Source organism: Filicampus tigris, chromosome 22 (genome assembly GCF_054856515.1).
Source record: "Filicampus tigris isolate MCC_2025a chromosome 22, RoL_Ftig_1.0, whole genome shotgun sequence".
Lineage (NCBI taxonomy): Eukaryota > Metazoa > Chordata > Actinopteri > Syngnathiformes > Syngnathidae > Filicampus > Filicampus tigris.
Genome location: NC_141238.1, coordinates 1,142,074 through 1,159,178, shown reverse-complemented (window position 1 = coordinate 1,159,178; position 17,105 = coordinate 1,142,074). Strand labels below are relative to the sequence as shown.

Here is a 17,105-nt window from a genome sequence, read left to right as displayed (position 1 = left end):
AGGTGTCTGGTCACTGTCAAAGTTGCCTTCCAGTGTACTACACACAGACTGCTTCAGTCTATCAAAACACGCCTCTTTGCCCACTGGCCTTGCATCAATGTCAACACTGTCTGCAGCCATCCCAGTGCAAAACTGCATCGAGGTGTTGCTTATGTCTCACCAGCCGGCCGCTGCATGCACAGTACATCGCTTGGGAAAAAAAAACAGCTCCATGTCTAAAAAAAATTTTTTTAAATCAGCCTCTCCTCAGGGTTGGCCGGATTAGACGCTTAAACGACTGCGGCCCTCGGCTGTTTACGGCGCTTGTTCACACTTAGGTGGTGAGCAATATGTTATCATGTTTTCTCCACGACACGACACCATTAATCAGTGAGGGAAAGAAAATCATTTCAGGGCTGTATGTTATGTATATGTATTATATTGAGGGGGGGGGGCGAGAAATGGAAATCTTGTTTCAAAAACGGAGGTTGAAACGTCTTGCTGCAATACCCACTCCTGCCGCACATTTCAACGGGGTCGCTATTGCCCGCTTTACAAATACCGACAGTCGCCAAAACGGCTTCGTCACTAATGTTAGAACGAACAGAGATGCGACGTCAAAAGTAGTACACGATCCCAACAACTCACAATGTGCTTGTTTGCTTTTTGCAGCAGATTAGTAAGGCACGCATCATTTTTAAAGCGCGGTGCGGTAGCTCCGAGATAGTAGCAAGTCCTTGTTTTCCTCTGTAGAGGGAGCATTCTTCACGTTTTTGGAGGAGGGGGGACGACGGGGCGCAGGGGGAGCGGAGGATCGGCGGAGGTGAGGACCACAGCCTGCTGCTGCCGCCGCTGCAGTGGCCGAGAGGCACGGACACCCGAGGTTGGCCCGACGCGCTCCCCCATCATCAGCACCGGCATCGCGCGCGGATCTGGGCCAAGGCGAGGGGGGAGGACGACGACGACGACGCCGCCGCCGCCGCCGCCGCCGCCGCACCGGATTTGCAGCACCGTGAGTTGGAACGCCATTCTTGTATTTGTGAGGAGATGTACGCCTTGCGTTTTGCTGGGGCATAATGGTGCAGTGCTCCCCCGTGACGATGAGCAAGTCCTGCAATATGGAGGGAGGGGTGGGGGTGGGGGGGGGGTAAATGTGCGTTATTGTTATATATTATTGATGTAAGATTCTCGTGAGCCCCCTCCAAGGCATTGCGTGACTCTCCGTGAAGAGGGGATGCTTTTGTGGCGCTATGGCAGCAGCCGTGCGACCGCTTCATTGTTGCAGCCGGCCCAAGGTGCACATCCGCCGCCAGCTGGAGCCGTCGGCTCCGATTCTCGACGTGTCATTTCGCGCGCAGACGCTGCAGATGTGAGCCACGCGGGCCTTTTGCTGCTAAATTATTTGCATGGTGAAAAAGTACGGCAGTGTACATTGGGAGGTGCAAAACCTCATATCCTGCCGATGTGCCCTTGACCCTCGATATGTAACCTGCACCTGACTCAACAGCTGGGCCGTGTTTGGCTGGCTGTTCAGTATAAGGATTGATGACGTGGAAAAAAAAAAAAAAAAAAATCATACAGCCAGGTTGGAGGGGTTCTCAGGAATGCTGCCAAGAGCGCAATTTTTGTTTCCATTTTTCTTCAGTTGAATTTTGGGAGACTATTATGTGCCATTGATTCAAATGCTTTGCACAGTAGGTGTACCCCAAGTATAATCGGAGGGACAATACCCAGCGTGGTCCAGCTCGGTTTTCTGGAGGTTGGCCTCAAGCAGGAAGTCGGACTTGGCGGCAGAAGTGTGTTGACGGCTGTCACCGGCTTATGGAAACGTCCAAATAGTGTGTATGAAAATAGGCCACGCCATGACTTTGTATAACGCATAAATCGTCTGGTAAAGCAAACAGGCGTCGTCGCACGTATGCAGGAATTTGCCTGGAGGGAGATCTGGGAAGCAAAGTTGACCTGTAAATCACAATTCGGAGGCAAGGCTTTTCATGTCACAAATGTTGACCCAAAAAAAACAAACTCAAATTGTGGCGATGCTTGTTGAAAATTTGCATGTCATTTTCCTCTGATGCGTCCTGGTACCTTTTAAGTTTTTTTTTTTTTTTTTTTTTTTTGCTTTCCAACGTATGTCTTCACAGATGCTAAAAAGTCTCCCGTGGCTTCTTCCGTTTGTGTGATCATGCGGCTGAAAATAGAAGCGCCTTGGATCGTAAAACCACAGCACTCACTTTGTGGTTGCATTGGAGAAATCGCAAAATCCAATGTGGTCACCTCCGCTCGGAATGTTGCTCTCCTCATCAACCCCGGCACATTTTTCTTGTCATTACAAGTCAGCAGCTGCTTCTTAACATGGATCTAACAAGACCATCATTAACTTTTTTTTTTTTTTTTTTTTAATGACTTGGACGGCAGCCAGGGATGCTTCGGTGATGCTGACACACTTGGTTCGCCCCTGTCCTTTTGTGGAAAGCCTTTTTGTCCAGCCCACACATTTGGCTACATGCAAAGAAATCAAAACAAACAGGGAGCAACCTGAAAGGCTTTGAGGTGCGTCAGAAATGTTCCAGGACTGCAGTCACCAAAGTTATTTCCGTTATTACTTCATGGGGGCCAGTTGATCATTGAATCGGAATCGCATGTTTGTTCCTCGACGGTCTTCCCTCACGTATGTCAACGTGTGAGCTTGCATTGACAACGAGGGCTATTGATCCAGAATCGGGGCCCTTTTAATTGCAAACAGGCTGATCCTTTGTAGGCTCATTAACGCGGGTCAAATCCACTTCCGGAGGGCTACTCGGTGACTTAATTACCCACAATCCCCCTCGGGGCATTTGTTCATGATGCTGCACTTTGTGTTTGCAACCATTTTGAAGTCATCCGGTGGTCAAATGAGAAGAATTTGTCCACGTGACTTTGTCCACGTGACAGAAGGCCACGGTGTTAATAGCCCTTAAAGGGCCGCATGCATTTTTAAAGAGCGGCGCGGAAAACGGGGCCTGTTTTCACAGATGGGGTGCGAGGCCGGCGTGTTTTCCAAGTGGCCAAGTGTGGAGAAAATGGACCGATTTCGGCTCATTTTGTTTGTTGGCTGCAACAGCGGAATTTGCGTCCCCACACGTGTGGCCGACCACTTAACGCCTCCCGCAGGCTTTAAAGCGGATGCTTGAAAGTATTACTCAGTGCCTATTTGGACTCTGGTCAATAAAGCAAAGACCCTCCATAACATCCCTCGAAGGAAAGGAAAAGAAGAAGCCCCTCTCACTCGCATCAATTCTCCAAATAAGAGGCAAGGTGAGCTTCGAAGGTAAATTCTCAGATTAGAAACATGAGATTGATGAAAAGTGCGCCACCTTTCATTTTGCTCAGGGTTGCTTCAAACTGTTTTTTTTTTTTTCACTCTCAGTTGAAAGTAGCTGTAAAACTGGCACATAAAACAAGAGAAATAAACAGAACTGCAATTGATTATCTGATACGGCTAATGGACGGATGTCCCATCGATTAATCTCCCGCATAATCAGGGCAGAAAGACTTTTTGCGCAATATGTTACCAGCTTTTGGAACTGTTGCACTGCTAAACTTTGTCGACAATTTCCTACTCAAGTGTCAAAGTGACAACACAAATATTAGGTTGGTTGTGTTTTCCTTGCCCCCCCCCCTCGTCTCCCCCGCTTGGCTTTGCCTATAGTGCGTCAATATTAGTCGTCTCCCAGGCCATCCGGTGTTGACCCGCCCTCGTCCACGCTCGCTCTCGTTTGCTTTTGTCTTGCCAAGACGGTTTCCAAGGGACGCAAGGGACGCTTTGCCGACGTGTCTTTGACACGTCTCGTCAATGATGGCCCGCCTTTGCTTGTCGAGGCCCCTTCAATGTGCTCCAAGCCTCCGAGAGCTCCCTTTCGGACATTCGTAGACAATCGCAGCAAAATCACTTTGTCTTTTTTGATGGGTGTCAAGGCTGTGAATTACAGAAAGAGGAGATTTGTCCTTTTAACCTCTTTAGGGTGAGAGGGATGGTGTGGGGGGGGGGGGGTCTTCCAAGGGGTAGTAAATCTCTGTGATTAAACTCTGCTCTCCCTGCACTTTTATTGCCGAGTGCACGCTCTGTGTGCGTTGCTTGCCATCCGAAGGACATTCTCAGACTGCTCAAATGAAAAGAGCACTTGTAGAGTCATGGTTACCGCCGCCCGTGCTTTGGTTGTGTCTTGACGGCGCGCGTGCACACGAGAAGGGGCGCAGACCTCCGTCGAAGCCGAGCGACACCTCCTGCGTATGCCTTCAAAGGGATACGAAAATTAGAGGGAAAGTGGGCCATTGTATTTTTTTTTTTTTTAGCAATATGACACACATGAGCTTAATTAGGTCATTTGTCATGTTTTTGGGACAGCGGAAACATTGAGGCAGATGTTCTCTGATTGGCCCGAGGCTCCCCCCCCCCCCGAAATCACACACACAGATGGTGTGTGTGATGGGCTGCAGGTGCCACACTTTTCACGATTGTGCCACTTGGATGTTTCCCATCGTCTTGTTATTGGACTAATCACGCAGCTGAAGGAGAAGTCCCGCCCACAAAGTGCTGAGCCCCGTGTCACACGCTCAGTGCTAAAATATTCCGTCGCATGGCGCATGTGGAGTCTCGGCGGGTCCATCAAAAGTCACTGAGGCAGCCGATTCATTCACAGGCAGTCCAATACAAGCGCGCCAGGCTTTTGTTCCACGCGGCGGCTCTCATTCGACAAACGATCATGATGATCGTTAGATGTCCTGCTCCATTACATTAGAAAAAAAAATTACAATTTTACTTTAAAAATGAACAATTGTTTAAAAAAAAAATATATAGTGTCATAATTTGCCAAAATACCAATGACGTCATTGACCTATCGGCAAAATCGGATTGTAATCGGTAATCGTTTTATTCAAACTCACTGATCGGTGATGGCGTCCAAATTCCTGATCATGTAAAGCCTACTACTTGCCCACCGTAACAGGAATAAGCAAGTTACTTGCTGCGTTTGACCAAACACACAGACAAAAAAAACCCCATGTCATTTATAGGTTTGCGTTGCCACGGCAACATGGCTCTCGTCACCCCCTCAATTCTTCTGTAGATGAAAAGCTTTTAGATTTGTCTGTTAATAATGCATGGTTGTCTTTACGTTTTCAAGTGTTCGCGCGCAGGCAGAGGACCATCGTCCTCGTTCCTCTCCCTCATCGACGACGTTTCACTTCACTCGAGGTGATTCAATGGACTTCCAATTGTCTTGATTGTCGCCTCGTGCTTTTGACAGTCCTCGCCGCTAAAACAAACGGGTGCCATCTTTAATCTCGCTTCCTCCACGGTTCTGTTTCCATGGCAACGCGTCACAGCTTGCCTCTCTCCTTCCAATCTGTCGCTCTGCGCCGGCAGTACCTCGGCCGTGTGTCACGCAGGGGCGGTTCAATGAAACCCCCCCCCCCCTCTCCCGCATGAGCCAATGCGCCCCCGGCCCGTTAACGGCCTCTCGCGTCATTTGCCTTGTTGCTCGGGCCGAGCCGAAGGCGCTTTTAATGGCTGGGTGTCCGAACGGCACCGCGTTTCTTTTGTCACGTTTGTGTCGCTAATGTGAGACGAATGCAGAGTCTCTCTGGAGATTGCGATAATATATTCGCGGTCACGGAGGGAAGCCTTTGGCTTTGTGTCCGTCCGTCCCTTGCCCCTTATGTCGGGGAAAGCAATAAAAAAAAAAAAAAAACGGCCGCGGACATTGAGGTTATTGATTAAAGGGCCGACGTTCAGCCTTTCCCGAGAGGCCCACAGGAACTCCATTTGATCGCCTTCATAAGAGCCAAAAAGATTGCTGCATTTTTCACTCAGAAATAGATCAGAAATGATTCAAACTTCAGTTTGTTATCCTTAGCTATATTATTTTCGGGGTACCGCAGCCTTGACTGAGTTCATTGTCTGGTGTTGATAGCATGCAATCGCTTTGGCTGCCACCAAAGCCTTTTTCTGTTTATGATTAACATGAAACTCATGACGTGTGATCACTTTATTGCAGATCCGGGCCATTTCCTGGAAGGCAAGCGCTACGCGTTGTCACACCTTCACAGGTAAGGAAGACTTCTCGCCCACTTCTTATTGTACAAGTAACATTTGATAATATCCGAGGCGTGCCTGCATCGCGTCGCGCTGACCTTGCGTCGTGAGTCATCGTGGGGGATTTTGAATGCCCCCGAAAGATTGAGATGACTCTGCCTTGGGCCGCGAGTAATCCCGATGAGCCCCCCCCCCCACCCAGACTTGCTCTAATGGTTTGATACCATCTGTCTAATAAAGCGTATCGCCAACAGCTACGAATAAACCGCCTGTTGTTACTTTTATCGATAAACACACGGCAGCTATTAATCTCCTCGGTATGGCCTTGAAACAGATCGGGGTTGCTCAAGACCAGAACCAGTCTTGCAAACCGGGTCGAGTTTTTGTTTGCATTGCGTCTAATCAACATCCGATGAGTAGCTCCCGTGATGATATCTTGTGCGAGGTGTCACTGGATGCCCCGGAGTAGCCCTGCCGCTTCAGCGCTATGCCGGCGGTAAACAACACGAGAGGACAAAAGGTCGGGGCGCTTGCGGATGTGAGAGCGACGCGGGCCGCATCCCGCTGACCATCAGCACTTCACAAAGCCGGCGGGGGATTGTGCGGATGATGCCAGAATGGCCAAAGGGGGGGAGGGGGGTAGGGTCCGGCGGTGAGCTCGTTTGTTGGCATTGCGTGCGATCCCGGGCAACTCCCAATTTGCCGCCTGACGGAGTCAGCAGATCCTAGCGGCTTTTCGAGTCCCATCCTTGAAGAGGTTCAACAAAACCTCCCTCCTGGAAACATCCAGACAGCCCCCGTGAGATTCCGAGTATTTGCATAACAATTTGCAAGCTTTTCCCAGAGAGTGTGGGAAAAGCGCAACATGTCTGCGGTCGGACTGGAGCTTGCAACAGAGCATCTCACCTTGAGTCAGGGTCCCATATCTCTAAATATTTTGTGTGGGCTTTTCCCTCAAGAAGTGGAGCTATTTTCTCACCTTACAACTTGTCGATGGGTTTGAGACAAACCTGCTTTGGACACGATTTATAGAATGCGTGGGCGAGCCGCTTTCTTCGGCCCTTTCGGCAGAGGATTGGTCTGATTTGGAAATGCCCGTGAATTTTTACTGATGTGACAGCGGATGGCCATTTGCACGCGTCCTCCTCTTCCGCCTCGTCAGGCCGCCGGCCCTTGGGATTCCGTGTCAAGAGCGCTTTTATGTTTTCGTCCTCCAATTTATCATGATTGCGTGTTGAGTCGTGCGGTGACGGCAGGAACTACAAGTTGCAAGGATGGAGTGGCAGTGCCGCAGGGTGCTTCTTTTGACCTTTGGCTCTCGACCATGAGTCAGAGGATGAGCGATGAGACGCCCCCGAGCCAAACGCATCCCCTGCCGGTGTTGTTCATCGGGATTGTAGCTTTCATTTGATTGTAGCTAACCTCATGTGGTTCCACTCGATGCGGAGAAGCAGCGAGCCAAGACACACTGGAAAGGAAACTCGTTTTGGCCGCTTGCATTTACGATCTAGTTTCGGTCAGTTAATATGACAGTTTGGACTGATGCCGTTTTGTGCCTTCAGTCAACGCAGGTATAAAATCTGGATAATATCCGAACATTCATTCTGCGTTTTGCAGGAGCGCTCTCATGTGAGTGACTCAAAAATTGCAGTCCTATTGTGTTGTATGCTTTTGGAGCAGGGAAGGCCAAAAGAGCCTTTATTGAAAAATTGGTATCGTGTTGGAGCTCATTTTCAATCCTTTGTCACCACTGCAGGGTTGAGCCTGACAACATGGACTTGACCGTGGTCCACCTGAACGTGGGCGGGAATACGATGAAGTCCTTGGGCTCAGGCGCCTTTTTTCTCATGGTCCTCTTGAGTCACATGACGTCAGCGCTGGAGGTGCCCCTCGATCGTAAGGGTGTTTCTCGTCAATAGGAAATTTCATGACGGGCCCGCCTGCAAAATGAGGTCTAATACAGACAATACAGGAGGCAGACCTTTGACGTAGCACTTGTATTCCATCTCATTTGGCAGCGGTGCCTAATGTGCAAAACCCCGATTCCAATGAAGTTGTGTAAAACAGAATGCGAGTCCTCGTCAATCTATTGTCTTTGTAGTGTATTCAATTGAATATGGGATGAAAAGGAAAGGCAAATCCTTGTATTCTGCTTTCGTTCACATTTGACACAACCTCCCGACTTCATTGCAATCGGGGGTTGCGGTTTTTGAGTGCCCCTCCTGTACATTTAAGCAGCCGGCGGCCGGGCATCTCAATAAAAAGCTCGATTTCTCTTGAAGCTGCGAGTCTTGGCTGACTGCAAAAACTAACACCTCTCCCTAATATTGTGTCGCTGTGTGTCTGCGCTGCCCTGCTGGACAAAAAGCTAAGGTCCTGGAAGGATGTAAGTTTGCACCAATTGTGACCTCTAGTGTGGGCTTTTTGTTGTTGTTCTTCTTCTTTTATTTGCAATCTTGCATGCCGTTACAATTTTTTGTACTAGTTCTAAGTTGTTGGACTCACACCGTATGACAAATGTTCGGGGACACGTGAGTGGTGTCCCCGAACTTTTGTCCTTCATGTGTCGCTTGCCGTGATGTGCCCTCGCACGACGTTCTTGTGTATCAAACGTCATTGCCTGTGTATTAATAACTAGTCTTCCTCCTGCAGTGCCCCAGCCCCCCACTATTACGCTACAGTCCCCGAAGGATTACATTTTTGACCCACGGGAGAACATCGTCATCCACTGCGAAGCCAAGGGGAAGCCTCACCCCAAGTGAGAAACGGCAAACAACTGCACTTCAGCATCTCTTACCACTGATTTTCGATTGAGCAGGGATTTTGAAAAAAAGAAATGCCTTAGCAACGGTTGCCAGGGAAAGCAATCGACCAAGAAACACACACACGCCTGTCAGACTGAATAAGCCAGCATGGAAACAGCTTCCTGCAAATCAATTAATTATTCATGCCAGTTCCTTCTCAGCCATAATATATATTTAAAATTTTTTTAAAAATCGATAGAAATGTTTGTGCTGGTTTGTTTTTTTTGTTAGCTTTTCCTGGACGAGGAATGGGAGCCACTTTGATGTGGAGCAAGACTCCAAAGTTGTCATGAAGCCTGGTTCGGGAACTTTGGTCATCGACATCAGTGGGGAAAAGGCCGAGGCCTACGAGGGGACGTACCAGTGCACGGCCCACAACGATCACGGCACGGCCGTCTCCAACAACATTGTCATCCGACAGTCCCGTAAGAATTCGCATCCATTCTTGGGCGCTTTGGGTTGACTGTGCTCGATCTGACCGTTGACTGTGCTCGATCTGACCGCGGTGACTCCCAGGCTCCCCCTTGTGGTCGAAAGAAAGACTCGAGGCCATCACGGTGCAGACGGGGGTCTCGCTGGTGCTGCAGTGCCGCCCCCCGGCCGGGCTGCCCCCTCCCGTCATCTTTTGGATGGATAACAGTAAGTCCATCTTGTGAGCTTACTCGGAGGACGCCCCCCCCCCCAAATAAATCCAATGTGATCAGTTTTCCAGAAGCTGCCGCTGGACGATCGAGTGTCCCAGGCCCTGAACGGAGACTTGTACTTTTCCAATGTCCTGCCAGAGGACAACAGGAACGACTACATCTGCTATGCCCGCTTCCCATATACGCAAACCATCCAGCAGAAGCAGCCCATCTCCGTCACAGTGCTGGAGAGTAAGTCGGCGCCGACTCCTTGGAAGTCACCCCCCGACGGAAACCCAATGTTCTTTCTTTGTTATTGGCAGGACAAGACGGTCGAAAATGTCCGTTTTGCATGCTTACGGTTTGTTTCTGTTACAGTGGAGGCAATGAATGAGACCGCTCTATACAATATCACTAACTTTAGCGGTGAGTGTTGCTAGCTCATGCCCGGCGTTTTAGTGTCAATCCGCTCCTGGCCCGACCATGTGACGTGTGCCCGCAAACTCAACCCCGCACAAATTGTGACGACTACCGCAGAGTTGTAAGAAGGTTAAGGGCGGAAAGAAGCGGTAATGCTGAATTCTGTTATCAACTGGCCGACAGATAGCTCCTTCATGTCTGATGTTGACCTTTCCCCTCATTGTCTGCCCCTCCGATCCACTTTGATGCCCTCACCGGCCTGCCAGTACTTCCCGGGCCCCAAAAGCCTTCACTCTGATCTCATTCGCTCTCTCACCTCTCGCCATTAGCCAACCCGACAGGGGAGCGCCGTCCCGGTTTCATGACGCCGTTGGGCGTCACCAGCACCAAGATGGTCCTGCGAGGGGAAACGCTCGAGCTGGAATGCATCGCCGAGGGCTTGTAAGTAGCCGTACGATTGCGGCGTAATGCGTTGGCGACAAAGTGAGGTGACAAACGGTTACCGTGGCAGACCCACTCCGGAGATGTCTTGGCAGAAAGACGGAGGAGAGCTGCCAACCAGCAGGGTTTCCTTCCTCAACTACAAGAAAACCCTGAAGATTTTGGACGTCAGCGAAGCCGACGCCGGCGACTACGCCTGCGCGGCCGCCAACCGCCTGGGCACGGCGCAGCACATCATCAAGGTCACTGTGAAAGGTGGGAACGCCTTTTGGCCAATTGATGCACAGAAGCATCAAAGCTTCGAAATCCTGCTGACTCGAACGTCCTTCTCCCCTGTGCGGCTCTCTCGGGTTTCCTCCTCTTTCTTCTTTCCTTCCTATTCAACAGCTGCTCCGTTCTGGATCAGCGCTCCCAGGAACCTGATCCTCGCCCCAAATGAGACCGGCATCCTGACTTGCCGAGTCAGCGGAGACCCCAAGCCGGATATTCGTTGGTTTGTCAATGGAGTCCCCATTGAAAGTGAGTACGGTGCTTGAACACATGTCTTTTTTTTTCCGCCTCACACCTGAAATGACCCCCGTTTGCTGTTGACTGCGCCAGATGCTCCCGAGGACCACACTCGCAAGGTGGATGCCGACACGGTGATTCTTAGCCGCGTGCAGTCCGGCTCCAGCGCAGTTTACCAGTGCAACGCGTCCAATGAATTTGGCTACCTGATCGCCAACGCGTTTGTCAGTGTGCTCGGTAAGTGAGGAACACCCGCGTGGCGTCTGCGTTTCACAAGCCTGACGGCCGCTTTTGACTTTGATCGCCTAGCTGAGCCCCCGAGGGTGCTGACTCCCCCCAACCAAGTGTACCAGGTCATCACCAACAGCCCCGCCCTCCTACACTGTGCCACCTTCGGCTCACCGATACCCACCATCACATGGTAAAAAATCTGTTTGCTTGGCAATTGCCCCCGAGAATGTCCGTCTCTTCACTGGGCGCTGGTCTCGGCAGGTTCAAGGACAGCCAGATCAGCATCAAGAGCGAAGACCCCTACGTGATCCACGAGAACGGCACTCTGGAGATCAACGTGGCCCAGTCGAAGAACAGCGGCAAGTACACGTGCATTGCCGCCAACAACCTGGGCCTCAAGGAGAACCACGTTTTCCTGGAGGTGAAAGAGCCCACGCGCATCCTGAAGCAGCCGGAATACAAAGTGGTCCAGCGAGGCATGAGCGCCGTCTTCCAGTGTAAAGTCAAGCACGACCCGTCCCTCATCCCCACCATGACCTGGCTCAAAAACAGCGGCGAGCTGCCCGACGACGAGAGGTACGTTCAAGGCAGCCTTCCATTTAATCCGGTACCACTCCTACCAACAAGGCGCCATCTTTGCACTTGTCAGGTTTGAGGTGGACACTGACAGTTTGGTCATCAAAGATGTGACGGACGAGGACGAGGGCACCTACACGTGCATCATGAACACGACCCTGGACCGGGACTCGGCCAGCGCCACGCTTACTGTCGTCGGTACTTCCGCTCTTTATTTCCCCGCGTCCATTTTGAGACATTTCTGAGAATGAAGACGTAATGCCAACAGCAGCTTCTATTTTCACAATGGACCACTTTTTTTCTCCCTGCTTTTCTTGTGCTGTCTCCAGCGTGTGTGTCACTTATACTAACTTTGTGTACTCTACTCTTGATTCTTGCTCTCTCAGAGGCTACTCCCACTCCAGCTATTGTCTACGGTAAACAAATAATGTCTACAGTGTAGTCATGTGACATTGTCTGAACCCTCACCCTCATCTAACATTCGGTTCATCTTCTATTGATCAATATTCTATTATTTTCAATATATATGCATTCAAAAAAATGCATATATATTGAAAATAATAGAATATTGATCTGTTTTTTTAAAAATAGACCAATATTTCTTTATCATTTATTCTCATTCCCTCATTACGAATGACATTCGCAGTCACCAAGAACTACTCAATAAAATGAAGCAATAAATGTAAATGCTCCTTTTTTTTGCAGTAGTTCTAAGGACTATCTTCTCTTTGCAGAGAAACCCGACCCGCCCACCGATCTGGAACTCACCGACCAAACCGAACGGAGTGTTCAGCTCACCTGGGTCCCCGGAGATGAACACAACAGTCCCACGCAAAGTATGCCATTTGTCTAAAAAGGTGATTTATCAAACTCTTACCGCAGAAAGTGAACGCTCCTTTTCTCTCTCAAGAGTTTTTGATCCAGTACGAGGATTTGCTGCACCGGCCCGGCGTCTGGCTCAACATGACAGAGGCGGCTGGTACGAGCACCACGGCGCAGCTGGAGCTCTCGCCGTACGTCTACTACTCTTTCCGGGTTCTGGCCAAGAACCCGGTGGGCTACAGCCAACCCAGCCTGCCGTCGCGCCAGTACAGAACCAACCCGGCGGGTAGGTACCGGACACTGCTACTAATTTACAGCAGATATTACAAAGTAGCCCATTCATCTTGTCTGCGTTCTTTGCCATTCCAGCCCCTGATGAAAACCCTTCAAATGTTCGGGGAGAAGGAACAGAGCCTGGCAATCTGGTCATCTCATGGACAGTAAGCATGGGGAGCGGGGGGCGGGTGAAGCTGGCATGACGCTTTGGCGCTGCCTCCACATTTGTGCGGAAAAAGTATCCCAATCGAAAGCTGAGCACAAACAGTGACATCTGGTGGCAATGTGAAGTCAAGGCAGGCCTGAAGCACTGGCGCAATACCTTCACGTCAGCCTTGGTTGAGCCAAGGCATCTCCTGTATTTGACCGGAGAAAAAAATCCCTTACCCTATGTGCAGCTGAAATCTCGTCTCAAATGACACGCAAATATACTCACACGGTGTGAAATTGGCACCTATTTATTCAAACACAAAACAATGTTTCCCTAGCATAGTAGTGATGGGAAAATGAAGCTTCAAATTTGCTTCATTAACCAGTTGTGTTACCGGGTTTTACGAGATGGCAAGGCACTTTGCTTTCAGCCCAATGGTGAACAGAGAGTGCCATGTAGGGGAGGCCAAAAATACTGCAACTGGTTCATGAAGCAAATTTGACGCTTCGTTTTCCCATCGCTAAGAAATGGCATTACGTGGATACATGCAGCTGCCATACGTCGCTGACTTAAGAGATATCATTTGTCCTAAATAATACATTATGGACCAATCAAGTGCTTGGGATTTACTGCCTTATATGAGCAAAACTTCAATCTCTTGTTTGCAATAAACCAAAGAAAAGGCTGTCTGCTTGTTGAGTTATGCTAATTCTACACATTTTGAAGCAATTGAGAGACAAACTAAAATGTCTGATTAGTCCCTAACAGGATTCCAGTCCAATGGGCCCGGTCTGGAGTACAAGGTGCTGTGGCGACAGAGGGACGTGGATCAAGATTGGTCCTCCAAGACGGTGGCCAACGCCTCACACTTTGTCGTGTCCGGAGTCCCCGTCTATGTTCCCTACGAGATCAAAGTTCAAGCGCTGAACGACTACGGCAACGGGCCCGAGGCCGAAGCCGTCGTGGGATACTCCGGGGAAGCCTGTGAGTGATGTTTTTCTTGTTTTCATTGCTCACAAAATGAATTAGTCTTTGCTAACCGGTTCCCCTTTTTGGCTGCGCCTCAGTGCCTTTGTCCGCCCCTGATGGCGTCCTGGTCACGGTTCACAACGGCACCGTGGCACGAGTGCACTGGGAGCCGGTGTCCTCCAGCTCGGTCCGTGGGAAGCTGAAGGGCTACAAGGTGCGTTTCAGACCTTGCCGGGAAACAAACAAAATGGGAGGCCTTGAGCAGAGGAAGGTTGCGTACACATGTGAGGGATCGCTCACCGCTAGCTGTCATGCTCAAACCAGACACTTGAGTGTCAAATGTTTTCGCACAAATGTAATAGTCAAGTATCCTTGAATTAACCTTTCATATTTCCTCGAATGTTATCCTCAAGGAAGGTCAAAATCACCTCTGATGAACCTTTAGTGGTTCCCTGAGTATTGCACTCATGCAACTCCCAAATCCTTGAATACTCCCAATGTTTTTCGACCCGAGTAGCCCCAAACTGCAGCTCGTGGTCGCCTCACGCTACATTTCACGCAGGTATACTACCGTCGCCAGCGGGGGTTGCACGAGACCGAGCAGGAAGTGGATCGAGAGTCGCAAGACCAGGTTGTGACCTTCAGCGGGAACCAGACCGAGGGGAGCCTGCCGGGCCTGCAACCCTACAGCCTCTACAACATCTTCATCAGGGTCCTGAACAGCAAAGGGGAAGGTCCTCAGAGTGACGACCGGCAATTTGAGACACCCGAGGGAGGTGGGGACACCATTTTTGGCCTTTAAAAAAAAAAATGTACTGAGCAGTCCCCTCCAAAAGTACTGGAACGTGTTCTGATTTAGTTCCAGGGCCACCTTCTTTTCTAAACGTCTTGAGTCCCAGTTTGGACTCGCTCACTCTGGAATGGGGCCCACCCCTGAACAAAAATGGACGCCTTATTGGATACACTCTGAAATACCAGCCAGGTACCAGCAGCCACTTTGCGTCTTTGTGAAGCCGGATAAAATAACAAAAAAAAAGTTTTTTTAAAACGCTGGCGTCTTTCTTAGTCGTGAATAGCACGGAAGTGGGGCCGCTGACCGTCGTGGATTTCCTGGTCAACGAGACCACCGTGACGCTCGACAACCTCAACTCCAGCGTCCTCTACAAATTCGACCTGAGCGCCAAGACCATCAAAGGCGCTGGCGCCAATTTCACCAAAGAGGCCTCCACCATCACGGAAACAAGTGAGTGAGATCACACCTTCGCCTCAAAAGCACAGGGAATCCTTCCTGCCAAAACTAGCGTGAGGTTGTACCACATTCAACCTCCTCTGTGGCCACTATCTCTTTTCTCTTCCTTCTCTCTCAAGCTCATACTCGTCCCACTGCCGAGGCGGGCAAAGGTAACCCGTGTAGTTGGTTTTAGTCGCCCTGCATGTTTCAAATCGGAAGTCAACAGGGGCTAGCGTGCAGTATGTTCAGTATTTGCTTCCCGCTTTAGATCTGTGGCAAACCGTGTCGTTAAGTGTTGCGTTTTTTTTTTTCGTCTAGACTCTCGTTTCATAATGAACTGAGTAGTGTTTCCATTTTTTTTTTTCTGACTACATTTCTAAACTTCTAAGATAGGAGTCTCCAATCCTGTTCCTGGAGGTCCGCTTGTCCTGCCCGTTTTTCTGGATCTCTCGCCGCTGCTTCACGTGACCAGGATGGTTCTCCAGCTACTGCAGACTTTGCTGATGATCCGATCGTTTGATTCCAATCTCATGCGGCAGGGAGAGATCCCGGACAACGGAGCACCAGGAACAGGATTGAAGACCCCTGTTCTCTGACAAGGACAACAAGGCGCTCTTGTTGTTTTGCTACGTTGCGTAATGAACATGAAGTCACATGCATGCGGATCCTGCACGTGCTTATTTCACTCTTGCACTAACAGCGCTTTAGAGCAGAGGTGGGCAAAGTTTGAACCAGGCCCAACAGTCCATGTTGCATCCATTTAGCCTTTGAACCCGCCCCCACTCCCCCAAATTGGTTAATTACAATATCTGATTTCTTTTTTTTCTTTGTTGTGTACTTATCTCATTGCACAACCGGTTAAATAAAGGGTTCAAAATGCGAATGAACCAACTCAAACGTTTGCCCCGCCCCCCTGCTTTGGGATGACGCAATGCATCGACCAAAATTAACAATATGACCAAATTGGCATGCTGTCTAACCTTTGTTATGCTCTTGAAGCTCGGCACGTGGACGCTGACTTTCTTTGTGTTGTCTCACTCTTTTCCGTGTTCTTTCAGGCCCCACTGAGCCCCCTCCTCACACAACCGCCCCCGTCACTCGGTCTGCGCACCCCCCGCTTCGCAAGGGTACACATGCAGCCTGTTCCGCTCTTCACTATCATTCCGCATTTGGCTTTCAAGTCGAAAGCCATCAACTAAACCCGATACAATAATCAAACTAAACCACACACAAAAAGTTTGTGACATCGGGTTTCGGGGGGAATTTTCATGATGAGCCTAAAGTACACTAGAACCCTTACAGATAACCCAAACATATTTTTTCTTCCCCTTGGAAGTAACTTACGGTAGTTCCTGAACTGATTACTTGGTATTAAAAGTTCGAGAAGGTCATCCTGAAACTTCGCCTAACAGCTGAAAATCTCTTTTTTTTTTGTCTGAGTAGTGTGTTATTCCAATATTTGGGAATAAAAGCATTTCCTCCCCCTTCCGTTATGTATGCAGCGCCCTCTGTTGGCCCCGTCTTTGGCATAGTCAACACGTCCGTTTCGGAGGAGTGTGCGCTGATCACTTGGGAGTACTTTGGACAGCATAAGAACATTTATGTGGAATACACGGTAGAAAACAGTAAGGCTCCCTCCCTCCCGCTTGGCGTTTGCAGCAACGCAACCTTGACTCAGCGTCTGGGAAGTCAACGTCTTGTCCTCTGCACCCGCAACTCTGCATTTCAGGTAAAGAGGACTGGAAAAAGGAGTCGGTCAACGGCTCTCACTCGCACCTTTTAAAAGGCTTAAAACCGGGGACGTCGTATAGGGTGCGCGTGGTAGCTCGAGACCCGGCCGGGCCGACGCTCCACACCACAAACGAAGAGGTGGTTACAGTGCCAGGTGAGGCGGCATGCCTCGGCGGACTTCTTTTTGACTCATTCGTCGCCGTCATCATCCCCCATGCAGTCTACTTTCGGACTTTGCGTACCCGCAACCCATCTCAATTTCCTTTCC

The 17,105-nt window shown here is 49.8% G+C and overlaps 1 protein-coding gene and 1 long non-coding RNA gene across 20 annotated transcripts in view; one reads left to right on the top strand and one right to left on the bottom strand.

The window, feature by feature from the left end:
* The first annotated feature begins 611 nt into the window (after nucleotides 1–611).
* Nucleotides 612–17,105, top strand: part of LOC147126364 (neuronal cell adhesion molecule-like) — a 20,008-nt gene continuing 3,514 nt past the window's right edge. The window contains exons 1-30 of one of the 17 annotated variants that reach the window (XM_086023091.1): nucleotides 625–658; nucleotides 733–991; nucleotides 6,018–6,069; nucleotides 7,812–7,951; nucleotides 8,424–8,441; nucleotides 8,708–8,813; nucleotides 9,091–9,284; nucleotides 9,376–9,498; nucleotides 9,564–9,734; nucleotides 9,861–9,908; nucleotides 10,232–10,343; nucleotides 10,414–10,598; nucleotides 10,731–10,862; nucleotides 10,944–11,087; nucleotides 11,160–11,271; nucleotides 11,343–11,657; nucleotides 11,731–11,855; nucleotides 12,044–12,073; nucleotides 12,392–12,493; nucleotides 12,568–12,765; nucleotides 12,849–12,919; nucleotides 13,665–13,890; nucleotides 13,974–14,089; nucleotides 14,438–14,651; nucleotides 14,735–14,857; nucleotides 14,942–15,118; nucleotides 15,244–15,276; nucleotides 16,165–16,233; nucleotides 16,609–16,731; nucleotides 16,836–16,991. In XM_086023091.1, coding sequence (XP_085879217.1) covers nucleotides 629–658; nucleotides 733–991; nucleotides 6,018–6,069; nucleotides 7,812–7,951; nucleotides 8,424–8,441; nucleotides 8,708–8,813; nucleotides 9,091–9,284; nucleotides 9,376–9,498; nucleotides 9,564–9,734; nucleotides 9,861–9,908; nucleotides 10,232–10,343; nucleotides 10,414–10,598; nucleotides 10,731–10,862; nucleotides 10,944–11,087; nucleotides 11,160–11,271; nucleotides 11,343–11,657; nucleotides 11,731–11,855; nucleotides 12,044–12,073; nucleotides 12,392–12,493; nucleotides 12,568–12,765; nucleotides 12,849–12,919; nucleotides 13,665–13,890; nucleotides 13,974–14,089; nucleotides 14,438–14,651; nucleotides 14,735–14,857; nucleotides 14,942–15,118; nucleotides 15,244–15,276; nucleotides 16,165–16,233; nucleotides 16,609–16,731; nucleotides 16,836–16,991 — 3,904 coding nt within the window. In that variant the 5' untranslated portion in view covers nucleotides 625–628. Of the gene's footprint in view, nucleotides 659–732; nucleotides 992–6,017; nucleotides 6,070–7,811; nucleotides 7,952–8,423; nucleotides 8,442–8,707; nucleotides 8,814–9,090; nucleotides 9,285–9,375; nucleotides 9,499–9,563; nucleotides 9,909–10,231; nucleotides 10,344–10,413; nucleotides 10,863–10,943; nucleotides 11,088–11,159; nucleotides 11,272–11,342; nucleotides 11,658–11,730; nucleotides 11,856–12,043; nucleotides 12,074–12,391; nucleotides 12,494–12,567; nucleotides 12,766–12,848; nucleotides 12,920–13,664; nucleotides 13,891–13,973; nucleotides 14,090–14,437; nucleotides 14,652–14,734; nucleotides 14,858–14,941; nucleotides 15,119–15,243; nucleotides 15,277–16,164; nucleotides 16,234–16,608; nucleotides 16,732–16,835; nucleotides 16,992–17,105 lie in introns of all 17 variants that reach the window. The other 16 variants (XM_086023083.1, XM_086023084.1, XM_086023092.1 and 13 more) reach the window with 16 other exon arrangements.
* The window catches only part of LOC147126363 (uncharacterized), a 19,916-nt gene continuing 10,543 nt past the window's right edge, over nucleotides 7,733–17,105 (bottom strand). Inside the window, exon 4 of one of the 3 annotated variants that reach the window (XR_015084875.1) lies at nucleotides 7,733–8,009. This is a non-coding gene — a long non-coding RNA (uncharacterized LOC147126363). Of the gene's footprint in view, nucleotides 8,010–13,227; nucleotides 14,103–17,105 lie in introns of those variants that run through there. The other 2 variants (XR_015084876.1, XR_015084874.1) reach the window with 2 other exon arrangements.